General features: G+C 48.0%; 2 protein-coding genes across 3 annotated transcripts in view; one reads left to right on the top strand and one right to left on the bottom strand.

Annotated features, from left to right (window-relative positions):
* Positions 1-16,327, top strand: part of DIP2C (disco interacting protein 2 homolog C) — a 368,414-nt gene that overhangs the window by 23,999 nt on the left and 328,088 nt on the right. The gene's annotated exons all lie outside the window — the stretch shown is intronic.
* On the bottom strand, positions 3,021-16,269 carry PRR26 (proline rich 26). Its single transcript, XM_025395806.1, is given in 6 exon segments — positions 3,021-3,202; positions 3,880-3,974; positions 14,872-15,088; positions 15,091-15,129; positions 15,132-15,287; positions 16,209-16,269. Coding segments are annotated over 6 exon segments (750 nt in total).

Genomic DNA, 16,327 nt, shown 5'->3' with positions numbered 1-16,327 from the left:
TCTTTGCTAGAGAAAATCCAGGCGCTCCCAACCCACTGTGTGTGCTTTTCTGTTGGAAATGTCTCTAACTCATACTAGACTTAGAGTTTATTTAGTGTTTCTTATGTGAAGTTTCCTGGAACTGTTGAAAATATTTTCCATGCTAGATGATAGCATTCCTGGACTCATACAATTCAAACTTTTCCTTTAGATTACATAATTATTTATTACCTATCCCCCATTTTTTTTCAGTTAAAAAAGCACCTAGAACAATGTCTTAATGATGCCATCATGATTAGTATTAGAATTTAGCTACAGAGTGAGGTTAATAATGAATTAAGAGTCACGAGTATATAATATAAAGCATGGTGAAGATATCTATGTATATTTTATGAGCCATCCAAAGTAAAAAATAAATTAGAGTCAACTCACAGGTGCAGGAATGTTATTTTTATTTTCTGTTTTATTCAGGAAATCTAAATCTTTAAAGCTTTTTTTTTTTTTTTTTTTTTTTAATTTCGAGGTCAACTCCAACAGAATCGATCTGTTCCTCAGCAGACCCAGGCTAGGGTACAGGTGTTGAACAGATTTGGGGATCTGCTAGTTGCGATTCAGTAGATAGTTTCTTGTTAGTTGGTAATTAAAACATTTTATAGTTATAAAGGTTTTAATGTACTTTTTGAGCTTTGTTACAATATATTCCTTCAGGAATCTGTGAGAACTCTCTACTTTGTTTTTTCCTGTCTATTTAGTGTTATGTTAGGAGTTTTAATTCCTTCTACCCTGATATTTATTTAAAAATTCCCTATGTATTAGTAGATATATATTTGGTGTGTTTTAAAATGCTTGATACATTAACATTTTAAAATATCAAAAATATTTTAGAATATGCATTTTTTAAAATGTAAAAAGTAACTATAAAAATTGAGGTACATAAATTTAAAAAAATCATCCTTACAACTCTTAGTACCAATGATTTCTCTGTAGCATTGTGAAGTTGATTAACCCGGATGTCTGACAATGATCAATAGCGTTAATGTGCCAGGTTTATAACTAGGCTTATGCGTGTCATCTTATTGGATGATTTATTAACCACACGAAACAGCCAGTGTTACGAAAAGGGACGTTTGGGGTTTAAAGCCTTGCCTGGGTCCCGCTGGGGGTGAGGTGGGTCTGGGCCTACCCAGGACTGCTGATAACAGAACACAGCGGACTTGGTGATTTTTAGTCAAGAACTCACGGAATTTCAATGCATCTCCCCAAACCATTCCTTCTTTTCTCTCTCCCAGAGCGAAATAGAATTGTTAGGTCCATGTGTTGTGTCTTGTGAAGGTTTATTGATTGCAAGTCCCCAGACTTTGCACAACAGGCAGATGGGAGTTCCTGTGTGGAGATGCCCTGAGCTACATTGAAAACACTTGATCCTTTGTGTCCGGGCTTTTCCCCTCAGCACTATGGATGCTGTGGCCCAGAGGAGCCTTTGTGGGAGGCTGTCCTCAGTGCCTGTGATGCTGAGCATCACCCCTGCCTCCCACCCTCTGGTGTGGCCCCCCAGAGCCCTTGTGGGGAGCCTTTGTTTTTCCTGTCTTTTTTTTTTTTCTCCCGGGAGGAGGCTATCCTTGGTCCCTGCAGTGCTGAGTGTCACCCCTGCCTCCCACCCTCTGGTGTGGACCCCAGAGCCTCTGTGGGGAGGCTTTGTGAGGAGGAGGCTGTCCTCAGTGTCTGCAGTGCTGAGTGTCACCCCTGCCTCCCATCCTCTGGTGTGCTCCCCGGAGCCCTTGTGGGGAGGCTTTGTGAGGAGGAGGCTATCCTTGGTCCCTACAGTGTTGAGTGTCACCCCTGCCTCCCGCCCTCTGGTGTGGCCCCCCGGAGCCCTTGTGGGGAGCCTTTGTGAGGAGGAGACTGTTCTCGGTGCCTGTAATTCTGAGCATCACCCCTGCCTCCCATCCTCTGGTGTGGTCTCCCGGAGCCTCTGTAGGGAGCCTTTGTGAGGAGGAGGCTGTCCTCAGTGCCTGCGGTGCTGAGTGTCACCCCTGCCTCCCATCCTCTGGTGTGGCCCCCCGGAGCCCTTGTGGGGAGACTTTGTGAGGAGGAGACTGTTCTCAGTGCCTGCGGTGTTGAGTGTCAGACCTCTGCCTCCCACGATGCCATCAGCATCCCTCCCCCCCAGCAGAATCGCCCCTACTTGAGAACCGCTGCTTTAGGTGGTGGCGTGAGATGTGCAGGTTTGCATTTCTTTATTAGGAGTTTTAAATTTCTGAAAGTCTAGTTGTGGTGACTGTGAAACGTACCTGAATGCGGACCTTCGAGTAGACAAGCTTCCGGAACTGTCATGGCACACGCATTTCAAGCTGCCCAGGTGTAAATCTGCATACAACTTTATTTCTCAGAGATCTTGGCCTTTTTGAGGCACGGATCGTGCCATCTTTGCATAGCTGCTTATGCCTCTAAGTGCTTCTGTGTGCTGGAGGCTGCTGTCCTGTCCCTGCTTCCTGGGATGCAGGGCTGTGGAATTTCTGCTGTGTTCCATGAAGGGTTAAAGCGTTCCAGGGAGGGCAATTCTGAGATTTCCCTTTTTAAAGACACTTTTAGTCAGGGAAGTGCTTTCCAACCAAGCCCGTCTGTTCTCTCCTGGGATGGACAGGGCAGCTACCATCCGTGTTCCCGAGCCTCGAAAGCCGTTACGAAGTTCCAGCCTGGCCTTTACTTTCCCAAGCCTATTTCAGCTGATTTCAGCCGATCTCAGCCTTCCCTTGTAGATCTTTCTATTCATTTAGTTGGCATCCTTGCTTTCTTGTACCATCTCCCAGTTTTCCACAGTTTATTTACACTGGACATAGAATTACAACAGAAACTCACCCACGCTGGGGTAGGGCTGCCTTAGGGGTCTCCCCCTCTGCAGACCATGCTGCCCCCTGGAGAGTGGTATCACTGGTCACGGTCACCATCTGCCCCAGGATGGGTCCAGAATGTTTAGAGTCTTTCCTGGACGTAGACACCCTTTTGTCTGACGTTCAGATAAAACCAATCACCATATTCAGTTAATCAAAGAGGTCAGAACTGGGAACGGTTAGTGCACATCCACCTCTCCCGAGAGTGTTCACGCCTCTTCCACGCGGGGCTAGGCTGCTGCTGAGCGTGGTTCTGCTGGCTGTGGGTGTGGCCTCTTTCCTCAACCACAGCCATCGCAGGCCTGCCACAGTTTTGACTCTTCTAGAAGAGAAAAGGCAACACAAGAGAAACTAGATAAGTTAGATTGGAAACCTTTAAAAATTATGTCCTCAAACATTGTATATATTTTTTGCCCATACCTAATTTGATAGCAATTTAAAAAAGATTAAAATGAAATAAAAATTCACCTCTATCAAGTCTTTGAAAGGCATCCAACTTGGTTTTCATACAGTTATTCTCTCTTTGGAGTCATACTTTACTGGTTTCAGTAATGTGTAACAAGTACACCGGCAAGAACAGGTTTAGGAGCAAACAGCTGCTTCATGGTTAGAGTTCAGCTCGCGGGGCCCAGCTGTGGGGGTGCAGCCTGCACCTGCCTGTGCGCCAATAGGGCTGGTCACCTTGAGCATCTGGGAGTGTCTGGGTAAGTGAGGTCTGGGCACGGCAGCATCCACACACCTGCGTAGTTCTCACTTTGTCCACGTTATCCGGCAATGCCACAAAATTATCAAGTAAGTGTTCTCCAAGCGCATATTCAGTTAGTGTTTGGAAAGTGCATAGGTACCTCATACAGCACCTTCAGGAGGAGCTAGGAGCCCAGGAATGAGAGCAGGTGTGAGGCCTGTACTCTCTTTGCATAGATAAAATATGCACATGCATATCTGAGGCCAGAAAGTTAGATTGGGGCCAGAATGTGGAAGTGGGATACTAGGGAGCCACTGTGGGATACTAGGGAGCCACTGAGGGTTTCGGAGAGAATCGTGCCTCCGATGTGCGACATGCCGTGGAGCCGTGGGGGCGACAGGGCAGGCTCATGCAGGGCACTCGCCATGGCCGGAGGAAGAGAGAAGGCAGCCAGTGAGCTGAGCGATTCGGTGCCTGGGTCAGGAGGGGAAGAGGGAGTGCAGGAAGGCGGATGAAGCTGCGAGTCTGCACCCCGAGGTCGGCGTTGCGCTTTGCCGGAGATCAGGAGGAGAAGCAAGTGTGGACCTGACTCAGAGATACTTAAAGACACCACTGCAAGCTGCAAGTTTGGAAATACAGGAGGAGGCTTGGGGAAAATCTGGAGCAGGGAGCATTTGGGAGCCTCTTAGGTAGAAGTGCAGGTCAAGTAGCCAGAGTGTGAGGCGTGCATGTCTGGAGAGAGGACGCCAAAGGAAAGCCCACATTTGGAAATGGAGGAAGGGTTGGAAGACCCAGAAAAGGCCCTGCTTAGAGCCCAGAGAAGAGCTGGATGGCGCAGTTCACGAAAGCCCAGAGCCGAGAGTTTCCAGGAGAAAGTCCCAAGTGTTGCTGAAAACCAGGGGGCAGGACTCCAGTTGGAGCCTGTGAGGGGAGCCTGGCGGCCCTGATCCCTGAGAGCAGCCAGAGCCTGGGCGTCATGGCGGAAGTGGGTGGGAAGTAGAGGAAGCAGGTGGAGATGGTCCTTCAAGGCCTGGTGCTTCACACAGGTAGCCAGCTGTGGACCGAGACACAACTGGAGAGGGGCCTGAACCCAGAGTGTATCCAGGTGGAGGAGGAAGCCAGGAAGGGCAAAGGTACCCGGAAGAAAGAGGGCAGGCATGGAGCCAGGTCTCCAGGGAGGCTGCAGTCTTCTTTCTCTGTTCGTGGACCGGTTGTTGGTTATTTTGAGTCCTCAAAGTCGTCCACTCGGTGCAGTCCAGAGAAAGTTCCCAGGGTCTCAAGCCCAGAGCAGGCCTTGTGCTTTTCCGAACACGGTGCGTGTTCACTCAGGGTTACCGTCAATGGCTAATTCTAGCGTGTCTTTTGTTGAAGTCTGCAGAAGAGCCTCAACCGGCACCAGCTTCTGAAGAACTTAGAAAACTTGTGTTCTTCTGATTCTGGGATTTTTGCCTGAAATGCCTCGTATATTTTTGGCTAGGTGTTGTTAGCACTTGTGTTACGGCATTTGGAGCTCTGTATTTTTGTGATGTGCTAGCTGTGAGGATGGTTAAAATTAGATTCCTAGAAATCAGGTTATAGGAGCTCTCGGCCACGCTTCCTGGGTTATGTTTTGACACCTCATAGTGGATCCCGTTGTGGTGGCTATTCTTAGTGTTTGTGGAACACCTGACTGGTGATGCTAGGAGAATGTGATTTGTTTTCTTTGTAAGTCTAATGACCTTGTAGAGTCTTTATACCCGTCTCTTATAGATCAGCTTTAATATACTTGGTAGTGTCCTCATTGTGCCCTTGAAAAGCAGGTGCACATTTTAAAAGTCATCCTTTTAAAATCCTTTTCTCCAGCCTGTGCCCTTTGTCTGTTTTGTTTCCTTCACTGCAACATCATGAAACAGAGACAAGGGCTAGAATCTGTTTCATACACAGAGCTTGAAACAGGGACAAGGACTAGAATCTCTGTTTCATCCACAGAGCTGAACTGTGCTGAGCGACTTGCTTTGCCAACGTCTGTTTCTGTCGTGAGAGGGAACCCAGGCCTCTTGACTTTTCCTTTTGTACATTTTCAAAAAGAATATTTTTTTCCTGTCTTGGGTCCATTCCATTGTGGGATTCTCTCCTAAGGCTGTTTCTTTGCCTTCCATTTTGACAACTATGATTTAGTTTCCGAGATGATGAAAGGGTAGTGAAAAGGCCTGGGAAAGAGAAAGCAGGAAGGGAAGGAATTATCTCATGATTTTAGTCAGAAGGAAATCACTCAGACAGAAACGCTATTACAAGTGGGTCAGATCCCAGGAAGTGGGATTGAATAAGTGGCATCGTATCACACAACTCTGTTTTACATTCTTGCTGTTGCCAGGGGTAACGAAAAGAACGAGTATATTCATTCCGAGGTCAAATATATATCTTTGCTGACTCTGACTATAATTAGCAGAATTCGTTCAGTTCAAGTTTGAGAATACCTTTACAGAAGAGGGTCTTCGTGCACGTGTGCCTATTTCTATTTGTATGTTCACACGTATTGGAGTATAAATGTGTGTGTGCTGTGTGTGAGACCTCATTATTTGAAACAAGAAATGTGCAGTAGAGCTTATTAATTACGAGAAGGTACATTTGGGGGATAAACCACTTTGTTTAGAATTGAATAATGGGGTCTTTGAGGGGTGTATATATGTATGTGTGTTTGCATTTATGTGTATGAAAGTGTATTGCATGTATATGTGTTGTGCATGTATGTGTGCCTTTGTGTGTAATGTACATGTGCATGCATGTGTATATGTGTGCATGTGTATTTGTGTTGCATGTATGTGTGTGCATGTGTTACATGTTTAGGCACGAGAGTGCACATATGTGCAAGTATAAATGCATGGATGCTCGTGTGTGTATAGTTATACATGTACATTTGTGCATGTTATGTCTATGTATTTACCTATGTGTGTGGGTCAGAATGTATATGTATATGTGTGTTTGAGTGTTGTATGTATGTTTGTGCATGTGTGTTTGAGTGTTGTGTGTATGTTCATGCATGTGTTATGTGTTGGTATTATATGATTATGTGAATGTGTGTGCATGTGTGAATGTATGTATTGCATGTAAGTGTGCGTGTGCCTGTGTGTGTGTGTGTGTGATATATATCTGTGCATGCATGTGTTATGTGTTGGTATTATGTGATTATGTGAATGTGTGTGCATGTGTGACTGTATATATTGCATGTAGGTGTGCGTGTGCATGTGCATGTGTGTGTGTGATATGTGTCTGTGCATGCATGTGTTATGTGTTGGTATGTAATTATGTGAATGTGTGTGCATGTGTGAATGTATGTATTGCATGTAGGTGTGCATGTGTGTGTGTGATATGTGTCTGTGCATGCATGTGTTATGTGTTGGTATTATGTGATTATGTGAATGTATGTGCACGTGTGAATGTATGTATTGCATGTAGGTGTGCATGTGCATGTGTGTGTGTGATATGTGTCTGTGCATGCATGCATGTGCACATTGGATTTGTGAGTCCTCTCTGGGAAGGGCATATTCCTGGAGACAGTGCATGGGATCCTCCGCTGTCCTCTCAGGGAGAGAGACATTGTGAAGGTTCGAGCCATTAGGTAAACATGCCTGATGTTCTATAAAATATATATTTACATATACCATTGGGGTTAAATATATGTTAAATGGGTGCACAGCTGTTATATTGCATTAAAAGTCATGTTAATACTTCCTTGTTAATGGCTTTGTGAATGATTTCCTGTGCATGGGACATAATACACCACACAGAATTACAGCGGGTCAATGGTGATATTTGCCGGGAGGTCTGGCTTATGATTGGTGTTTCTAGTTGCAGACATGCAGGTTGAGCTTTGCTGGACTTAGAGGAGGGTCATTGGCTCTGCCCACTGAATGATGCCAGCGTCTCTGCTGCTTCCTTGTTCTGCTGGCTTCATCCAGAGCTGGGACAGCTGCTCTCAGATGCATTGTACTTTTCTCTCCATGAAAATCTGCAGCATTTGTTAGCAGTCCAGTGGCAGGTCCAGCGGCAGGTCCAGGGATAGGTCCAGTGTCAGGTCCAACGTCAGGTCCAGCATCAGGTCCAGCATCAGGTCCAGGGACAGGTCCAGCGGCAGGTCCAGCATCAGGTCCAGCATCAGGTCCAGCGGCAGGTCCAGCAGCAGGTCCAGGGGCAGGTCCAGCGGCAGGTCCAGCGGCAGGTCCAGCATCAGGTCCAGCGGCAGGTCCAGCCAACTTTCCACATGGCCCATGTGAAAATGTACCCTCTCCCTTCTATTTTTTAAAGCAGTAGTTATTAGTAGAGCCTACTGCCATTTCTCCTTGAGCTCCTCACAGTGGATGGTAAGCATTTGCTTTATTAAAGCAAAGTTCCGTGCTCTTTGTGCTAAGTCTCCTCTGCCTTTCAGTGAGAGGCTAGAATTGGGATCGACCCTCAGCTGTGCCAGAGCCTTGGTACATGTCTCAGTTCTGGAATCTACTCTGTGCTCGTTGCCTTCCATCCACCGACAGCCGTCTGTCTTCCTGTCACTCCTTCAACACGGAGTCCAGCAGTGTGCACACAGGTGAGCCTGTGTGAATGCTGGTTTTGTAGGATCTTATTGGGACCTTAGTCATCTTTTCACTAGGAAACCAGACACTGCAAAGGACTTACAGAAAAGCCCAAAGAAGCCGTATCAATAGAATCATAGAGACAGAATTCTACAACCATAGGAAATGGCATTGATTATCATGAAATGTGCATTCATGTGAGGCATAGTAAAACATCACATTTCTTACTGGGTAAGAGCTTGGAAAAGAGATTATGAAAGTATAACTGACTCTACTCTTGTATCGTGGAACATGGTAAAATGATGCAAGGTATTGTATAGAATGGAACAAACAGAATAGAATTATATAGAGTAGCGCAGAATAGAACAAATAGCATAATGTATATAGGGTAGCATAGAATAGAAGAAACAGTGTAACATTATGTAGTATAGTATACAATAGGACAAATAGTATTACATGGTCTAGAGTAGAACAAGTGGGATAGTATTGTAGAGTATACAGTTGAACTAATGACGTAGTATTGCATAGCATAATACAATCTAGATTAGAACACACAGCATAGTATTAATATTACGTAGTGTGGTGTGGAATAGTAGAGTCGCATGGCACAGAACAGAGAGGATAGTGTTCTGTAGCACTGATGCAGGAGTTTTGCTCTTTAGCTCGGCTGGGTCCAGGTTCTTGTCTCATGACCAGGAAGAAACAGGCACGGGGACATCGAAGAGTGAGTGCAGTGGAACTTGTTAAGCTAAAAGTTAAGCTCTCAGCGAAAAGAGGGGTCCTGAGAGCAGGTTGCTGGTCGCCCCCTTCCCAGTTGACTACAAGGGCTTTTATATAGAAGCTGATGGGGCTGGGCTCCTTGGGGCTGGGCTCCCTGTCTGTATAAGGAGCGAATTTCTGGTGGCTCCACCCCATTCCCCCGTGTGCATGGGGACCCTTAGTCTGCCGTAAGCATGTTTAGGCGAGCCCCCTGTGCAAGTTCCCCTATCTGCACAAAACATGGGCTGGAGGATCTCTGGGACCCTTCCCTGACTGTCTGCTTACAGCAAGCTGGCTAACTCCTTTCCATATGGAAGAAAATAGTATAGAACAGAACAGATAGTACAGTAGTATATGGTATAGAATGAAACTGTAGTGTTCTATCATAGAGAATGGAATAGTATAGAATAGAACAAACAGATCGTACGAGTGTAGTATAGAATAGTAGCCTCAGGCAGCACGGAGCAGTGCTGTGCTCCCTGTGTACAGAGTGTAACCACCAGGAGAGCGTTCTTCAGTGGGGCGTCGCTGGCCCTTCATATTTCTTTGGTTCTGTGGAAATGAGGACAGGGAGATAAGAGAGGGGGAGAAGGTTGGCTTTCTTACTTTTTTTTTTTTGAGACGGAGTCTCGCTCTGTCGCCCAGGCTGGAGTGCAGTGGCCGGATCTCGGCTCACTGCAAGCTCCACCTCCCGGGTTCCCGCCATTCTCCTGCCTCAGCCTCCCGAGTAGCTGGGACTATAGGCGCCCGCCACCTCGTCCGGCTAATTTTTTGTATTTTTTAGTAGAGACGGGGTTTCGCTGTGGTAGCCAGGATGGTCTTGATCTCCTGACCTCGTGATCCACCTGTCGTGGCCTCCCAAAGTGCTGGGATCACAGGCTTGAGCCACCGCGCCCGGCAGTTTTCTTACTTTTAAGGTGCTCATTACTTCTTGGGGATCATTTGATGGTCCCCTTTGGTGGTGTTCTGTGAAGCACTCTGTGGACTCTGTAGGGTGAAATGTGGGGCAGTCTGTGGACTCTGTGTAGGGTGGAATGTGGAGCAGTCTGTGGACTCTGTAGGGTGAAATGTGGAGCAGTCTGTGGACTCTGTGTAGGGTGGAATGTGGAGCAGTCTGTGGACTCTGTGTAGGGTGAAATGTGGGGCAGTCTCTGTACTCTGTAGGGTGAAATGTGGGGCAGTCTGTGGACTCTGTGTAGGGTGGAATGTGGAGCAGTCTGTGGACTCTGTAGGGTGAAATGTGGAGCAGTCTGTGGACTCTGTGTAGGGTGGAATGTGGAACAGTCTGTGGACTCTGTGTAGGGTGGAATGTGGAACAGTCTGTGGACTCTGTGGAGGGTGAAATGAGGTGTTTTATGTAAACAGTGTCTCGTGCCTGGCACATGGCAGAGCCTCTGTGGATCTTGCTGTCATGAACCCTCTGATAACTTCTCTACAGTGCCCTCCACACTATAAATACCATGCATTGTGGGAAGTCCGGGCCTTTTCAAAGGCTGGGTTTCATTTTAACAAAATTGGAAAGCCCTGCATATTTGGAATGGCCAGATCATCCTGCACTTAAATGACTTCACCTGTCCAGCTGGGTACAGAAACGGGCTTCGGGCATTTCTGTCTCTTCTCCCTTTCTTTCATGTGGCAGTCTCTTCAGGGAAACCTTGACTTTGTTGTCAGGAAAACACTGATTAGCAAGAGATCAGATAGCAGCTGTGAAGAATGAAAGCGACACTAGCGAATCTCCGCAGTGCCTGATAAGGAGAGATGCACCTCCCTGTGTGCTGCCAAGGTTTATGGAGCGGAATTCCCTGACGCCACTGCCCTCACTGCCTGCACCTGCGTCTGCTGTGGGGTCATTTCCTTACTGGACTTGGCTGGGGACCTCCTGAGGGGTGGATGGGTCAGGACTGGGTAATCTGGGGAAGGTGTGCACGGCATTCCTGTTTGCAGTCTGTGTCCCTGTTGGAAGAGATGCTTTTAGCGCATCCGTTAATCCAGACATGATTAGCAAGGGGTGTCTCTCCCAGGGAAGAGTTGGTGCATCTCTACGGCTGGGCGCGGTGGCTCACGCCTGTAATCCCAGCACTTTGGGAGGCGGAGACGGGCGGATCATGAGGTCAGGAGATCGAGACCATCCTGGCTAACACAGTGAAACCCCGTCTCTACTAAAAATACAAAAACATTAGCTGGGCGAGGTGGCAGGTGCCTGTAGTCCCAGCTACTCGGGAGGCTGAGTCAGGAGAATGGCGGGAACCCGGGAGATGGAGCTTGCAGTGAGCTGAGATCCAGCCACTGCACTCCAGCCTGGGCGGCAGAGCGAGACTCCGTCTCAAAAACAAAAAAAAGAGTTGGTGCATCTCTGCTGAGCTACTTCTGACTTCATCCTTTCTCGTCTGTTACAAAGAGAACTTTGGTTTCTCAAGGTTTAAGAATTAATGTCAAAGAGCAATTCGGTGTTCTTTTTGAGTCACCAGCCTTGCTGTGGATGATTCGTGAGTCCTTGGTGGTCAGGGCCACAGCACAATCGGTGGGCCGTCTGTTCCCCACCCTGGTGGAGACTTTCTCACCCAAAGAAATGTATTCTGTTAACATGTCTCAATTAGGATATTTTAGTCGGAGACAGAGTTATGGCTCTTGTTTGTAATAGACGATTACTGTAGCAGGGTCAAGGTTGAGACTTGCAGTGTGGCTCATGGAACACGTTGATTAGAAACACCCAAAATATATCACCAGCTTTGTTGCTGCAGCTCCAAGGGACTAGGAATGCATATGTTGTTTTTTTTTCTTTTGTTATTATTTATTATTTTTATTTTTGAGACAGAGTCGTGCTCTGTCACCCAGGCTGGATTGCAGTGGCATGATCTCAGCTCACTGCAACCTCTGCTTCCAGGGTTCAAGAGAATCTTGTGTCTCAGCCTCCCGAATAGCTGGGATTACAGGTGCCTGCCACCATGTCCAGCTAATGTTTGTATTTTTAGTAGAGGCAGGGGTCTCACTGTGTTGGCCAGGCTGGTCTTGAACTCCTGACTTCAAGTGATCTGCCCACCTTGGCCTCCCAAAGTGCTGGCATTACAGGCATGAGCCACTGTGACTGGCCGCCATGACCGTTTTAAATGTGGCACTGAATATCTGCCTTTTTTTTTTTAAAAGAAGTGCAGACGTCACCCCTCACACCTCTGTTCTGGGGCTGGCCTGGGCTGGCCAGCAGGGCTCCCAGGCTCAAGGCCGTGTCTGAAGTGTTGTTGGACAGTGTGGATCTGTGACCCCTTGGTCTTTGGGGACGTGGGGCACCCCGAGACACCCACAGTCTTGCGAGGGTTTACGGCTCTGTGTGTGGCTGCTGTGAGGCAGCTTTCGATGGGGAGGAAGGAGAGCAGAGCCCATCTGTCCTGGTGTGGAAAATGCCCAAGAAAGTAAAGAAATGGTCCAAAAAAATCATCATCTGCCCTGGTGCCATTTCTGTTAAAAAAAAAAAAAAAATTCACTCTGAGTGTGGTTCTGTGCTTGAGGAGGATAGAAAATACCTGGAAATACGCACAAAGTGTTCTTATGGGGTCAGCGCCGGGAAGTGGGATGGGAGGCTTGGGAGTGTGTGGAAAGGAGGACGCGGCGTATTTTATTCTAGTTTATTTGGTAGAGTGAGTGATGAAAGTGAAGCTTGAGTGATCGGAGCAGCTCCGCCTGGCCATGGGTAGATCCCAGCGTGTCCCGCCTCCTGCCTCCAGCTGCAGCTCTGTTTCTCAGTCACAGATGAGACAGGTGGCCTGAGGCTGTGGGCGGAGGAGGGGCAGCTTGGTGTCCCCAGCACCTGACTGTCCAGGCTGCTCTTGGGCCAGCCGGAGGGAAGGGGCAGAGGAGAGCTGGGAGGGTGCACAGTGCCTCCCCCTCCCCCGCCCTGGGACTGAGGTGAGCCCAGGCTGCTGTCAGGATGGAGGAAGAGGCCTGTGGAGTTTGGTCAGCAGACAGTGTGGTCTTTCCCGCAGGGATACATCAGTGCGCCAACTCGCAGGAAAAAACTCTGCTTTAGTTTTTGAATTTTGCTCATTCTGTTTATCATGCTGGTCATGCTAAGATTTGGAAATTGTTGGTAGGAATCAGTGTCAGTTGCATACAGTTGACTCTTGTACAACACAAGCTTGAGCTTTGCGGGTCAACTTATATGTAGATTTTTTCAACCAAACTCAGGGAGAAAATGCAGTGTTCCTGCCACGTGAAACGCATGTCGGAGGGCCGACTCTTTGTACACACAGAAAATACAGTGTTCCTGCCATGTGAAACGCGTATCGGAGGGCCGACTCTTTGTACACGCAGAAAATACAGTATTCCTGCCATGTGAAACGGGTGTCGGAGGGCTGACTCTGTACACACAGAAAGTAGTGTTCCTGCCATGTGAAATGCGTGTCGGAGGGCTGACTTTGTACACGCAGAAAATACAGTGTCCTGCCATGTGAAATGCATGTTGGAGGGCTGACTCTGTACACGCAGAAAGTACAGTGTTCCTGCCATGTGAAACGCGTGTCGGAGGGCTGACTCTGTACATGCAGAAAATACAGTATTCCTGCCATGTGAAATGCGTGTCGGAGGGCTGACTTTGTACACGCAGAAAATACAGTATTCCTGCCATGTGAAACGCGTATCGGAGGGCCGACTCTTTGTACACGCAGAAAATACAGTGTCCTGCCATGTGAAACACGTGTCGGAGGGCTGACTCTTTGTACACGCAGAAAATACAGTGTCCTGCCATGTGAAACGGGTGTCGGAGGGCTGACTCTTTGTACACGCAGAAAATACAGTGTCCTGCCATGTGAAACGCGTGTCGGAGGGCTGACTCTTTGTACACGCAGAAAATACAGTGTTCCTGCCATGTGAAACGGGTGTTGGAGGGCTGACTCTTTGTACACGCAGAAAATACAGTGTCCTGCCATGTGAAATGCGTGTCGGAGGGCTGACTCTTTGTACATGCAGAAAATACAGTGTTCCTGCCATGTGAAACGGGTGTCGGAGGGCTGACTTTGTACACGCAGAAAATACAGTATTCCTGCCATGTGAAACGGGTGTCGGAGGGCTGACTCTGTACACACAGAAAGTAGTGTTCCTGCCATGTGAAATGCGTGTCGGAGGGCTGACTTTGTACACGCAGAAAATACAGTGTCCTGCCATGTGAAATGCATGTTGGAGGGCTGACTCTGTACACGCAGAAAGTACAGTGTTCCTGCCATGTGAAACAGGTGTCGGAGGGCTGACTTTGTACATGCAGAAAATACAGTGTTCCTGCCATGTGAAATGCGTGTCGGAGGGCTGACTCTGTACACGCAGAAAATACAGTGTTCCTGCCATGTGAAACAGGTGTAAGAGGGCTGACTCTTTGTACACGCAGAAAATACAGTGTTCCTGCCATGTGAAATGCGTGTCGGAGGGCTGACTCTGTACACACAGAAAGTACAGTGTCCTGCCATGTGAAACGCGTGTCAGAGGGCTGACTCTGTACACGCAGAAAATACAGTATTCCTGCCATGTGAAATGCGTGTCGGAGGGCTGACTTTGTACACGCAGAAAATACAGTGTCCTGCCATGTGAAATGCATGTCAGAGGGCTGACTCTGTACACGCAGAAAGTACAGTGTTCCTGCCATGTGAAATGTGTGTCAGAGGGCTGACTTTGTACACGCAGAAAATACAGTGTTCCTGCCATGTGAAACGGGTGTCGGAGGGCAGACTCTTTGTGCATGCAGGTTCAGCAGGTCCACCTGGGGCTTGAATGTGCCTGGATTTGGTGTCCATGGGGTCCTGGAACCGACTCCCTGAGTCCAGTGAAGCTGGCCCCAGGACTGGCTCCCTGAGGACAGCGAGGCTGTTTCTAATAGCAGGTGGTTTATTTTGTGTTTTCCCCCTGGCTTCACACCCCATTCTCAAGGACACAGCTGTCACAGGGGGACCAGCTGGGGCATGGGAAGAGTGGAGGGTACCTGGTAGAAGTGGCTGTGGACTCTCTTAGGAACAATACCCGTGGCACCTACTGTAGATGAAGTTGTTGTCGGCCTGTGCTCTTCTCGTGTTGGTCTGAGGCATGCAGTGGCTGTGGGCTGGCGTAGTCCACAGTCCCGGTCTGGGGCATGCAGTGCCTGTGGGCTGGCGTGGTCCACAGCTCCGGGCACTGTGGTCCCTCACCCTGAAATCGCATCCGGTGCTGTGTCACCTCGGGCCAGCTGTCTCCTGAGGGGAAGGGAACAGGAACAGCCCTCCCCGCATGGCCTCCCCAGCACCACCCACCCCCAGGACCTCTAGTCTTGACCTTGCTGGGGGCTTCTCTCTCCTGGGGAGACCTTGTCCCAACAAGAGGACTCCAGGGGCTGCAGGAGGTGTCGAGTTATTTTCTCTCCTGGAACTGGGTTGCTGGCAGCTCCCAGATGCAGGAGGAAAGGCTCAGAAGTGCCTTCATAATAAGGAGTTTTTGACGTGAAATTTGGACAGCAAACACTGCTTACATTTCCTTTTCCGTGTTGATGCGTTAATGGTGTGCGGCAACACCGTGACACACGGGGATGCGGGTGATGGGTGACCCCCTCCCCCGCAAGGGGGCCATGCACCTGTTTGATAATAAGAAGCATGCTTCTCTTACTGCAAATAAAAACTTCGATGGTTTTCTGCCAGAAAGACCTTGTCATTTACATAGGATACATAGAGGATCATTTGGCAAGTGATTGGGGATTTGGGGTCAAACTAAAAATAAGTTAATTTCATTTTATAGCACTCTGAACACATTTGAGTTAATTATTCATAGATAATTTGAATAGCACACACTGTTCTGACTTCCGATTTCCTCCTAATGAATGGCATTTGCTGTAATGTGACAAAACCCTGAGTCTTAGAATTATTGGATAATGTGAAAAAAGGAAAAATTGGTTCTCTGTTGTTTTGCTTTAAGGAAATTATATTATTTTTACAGTTAGTTTTCTCCTTTCCAATAAGAAAAATTGCTTTCTTACTACCTGAAAATTCGTGAAGGCAAGGGGACACAGGCTGCAGTGCATTAAAAGCCACCATCAAATGTGGACGTGGACCGAGTTTTCCCCTGTTCTCTCCCACCATCAAATGTGGACGTGGTCTCAGTTTCCCCTGTTCTCGCCCACCATCAAATGTGGACGTGGACCCCGTTTCCCCCTGTTCTCTCCCACCATCAAATGTGGACGTGGACTCAGTTTCCCCCTGTTCTCGCCCACCATCAAATGTGGATGTGGACTCAGTTTCCCCCTGTTCTCGCCCACCATCAAATGTGGACGTGGACTCAGTTTCCCCCTGTTCTCGCCCACCATCAAATGTGGATGTGGACTCAGTTTCCTCTGTTCTCACCCACCATCAAATGTGGACGTGGACCCAGTTTCCCCGTGTTCTCGCCCATCATCAAATGTGGACATGGATCCAGTTTCCCCATTCTCGCCCACCATCAAATGTGGACATGGACACAGTTTCCCT

This window comes from Theropithecus gelada, chromosome 9 (genome assembly GCF_003255815.1).
Source record: "Theropithecus gelada isolate Dixy chromosome 9, Tgel_1.0, whole genome shotgun sequence".
Taxonomy (NCBI): Eukaryota; Metazoa; Chordata; class Mammalia; order Primates; family Cercopithecidae; genus Theropithecus; species Theropithecus gelada.
The sequence above is the reverse complement of the archived record's forward strand: the minus strand, read 5'-3'. Positions and strand labels throughout refer to the sequence as shown.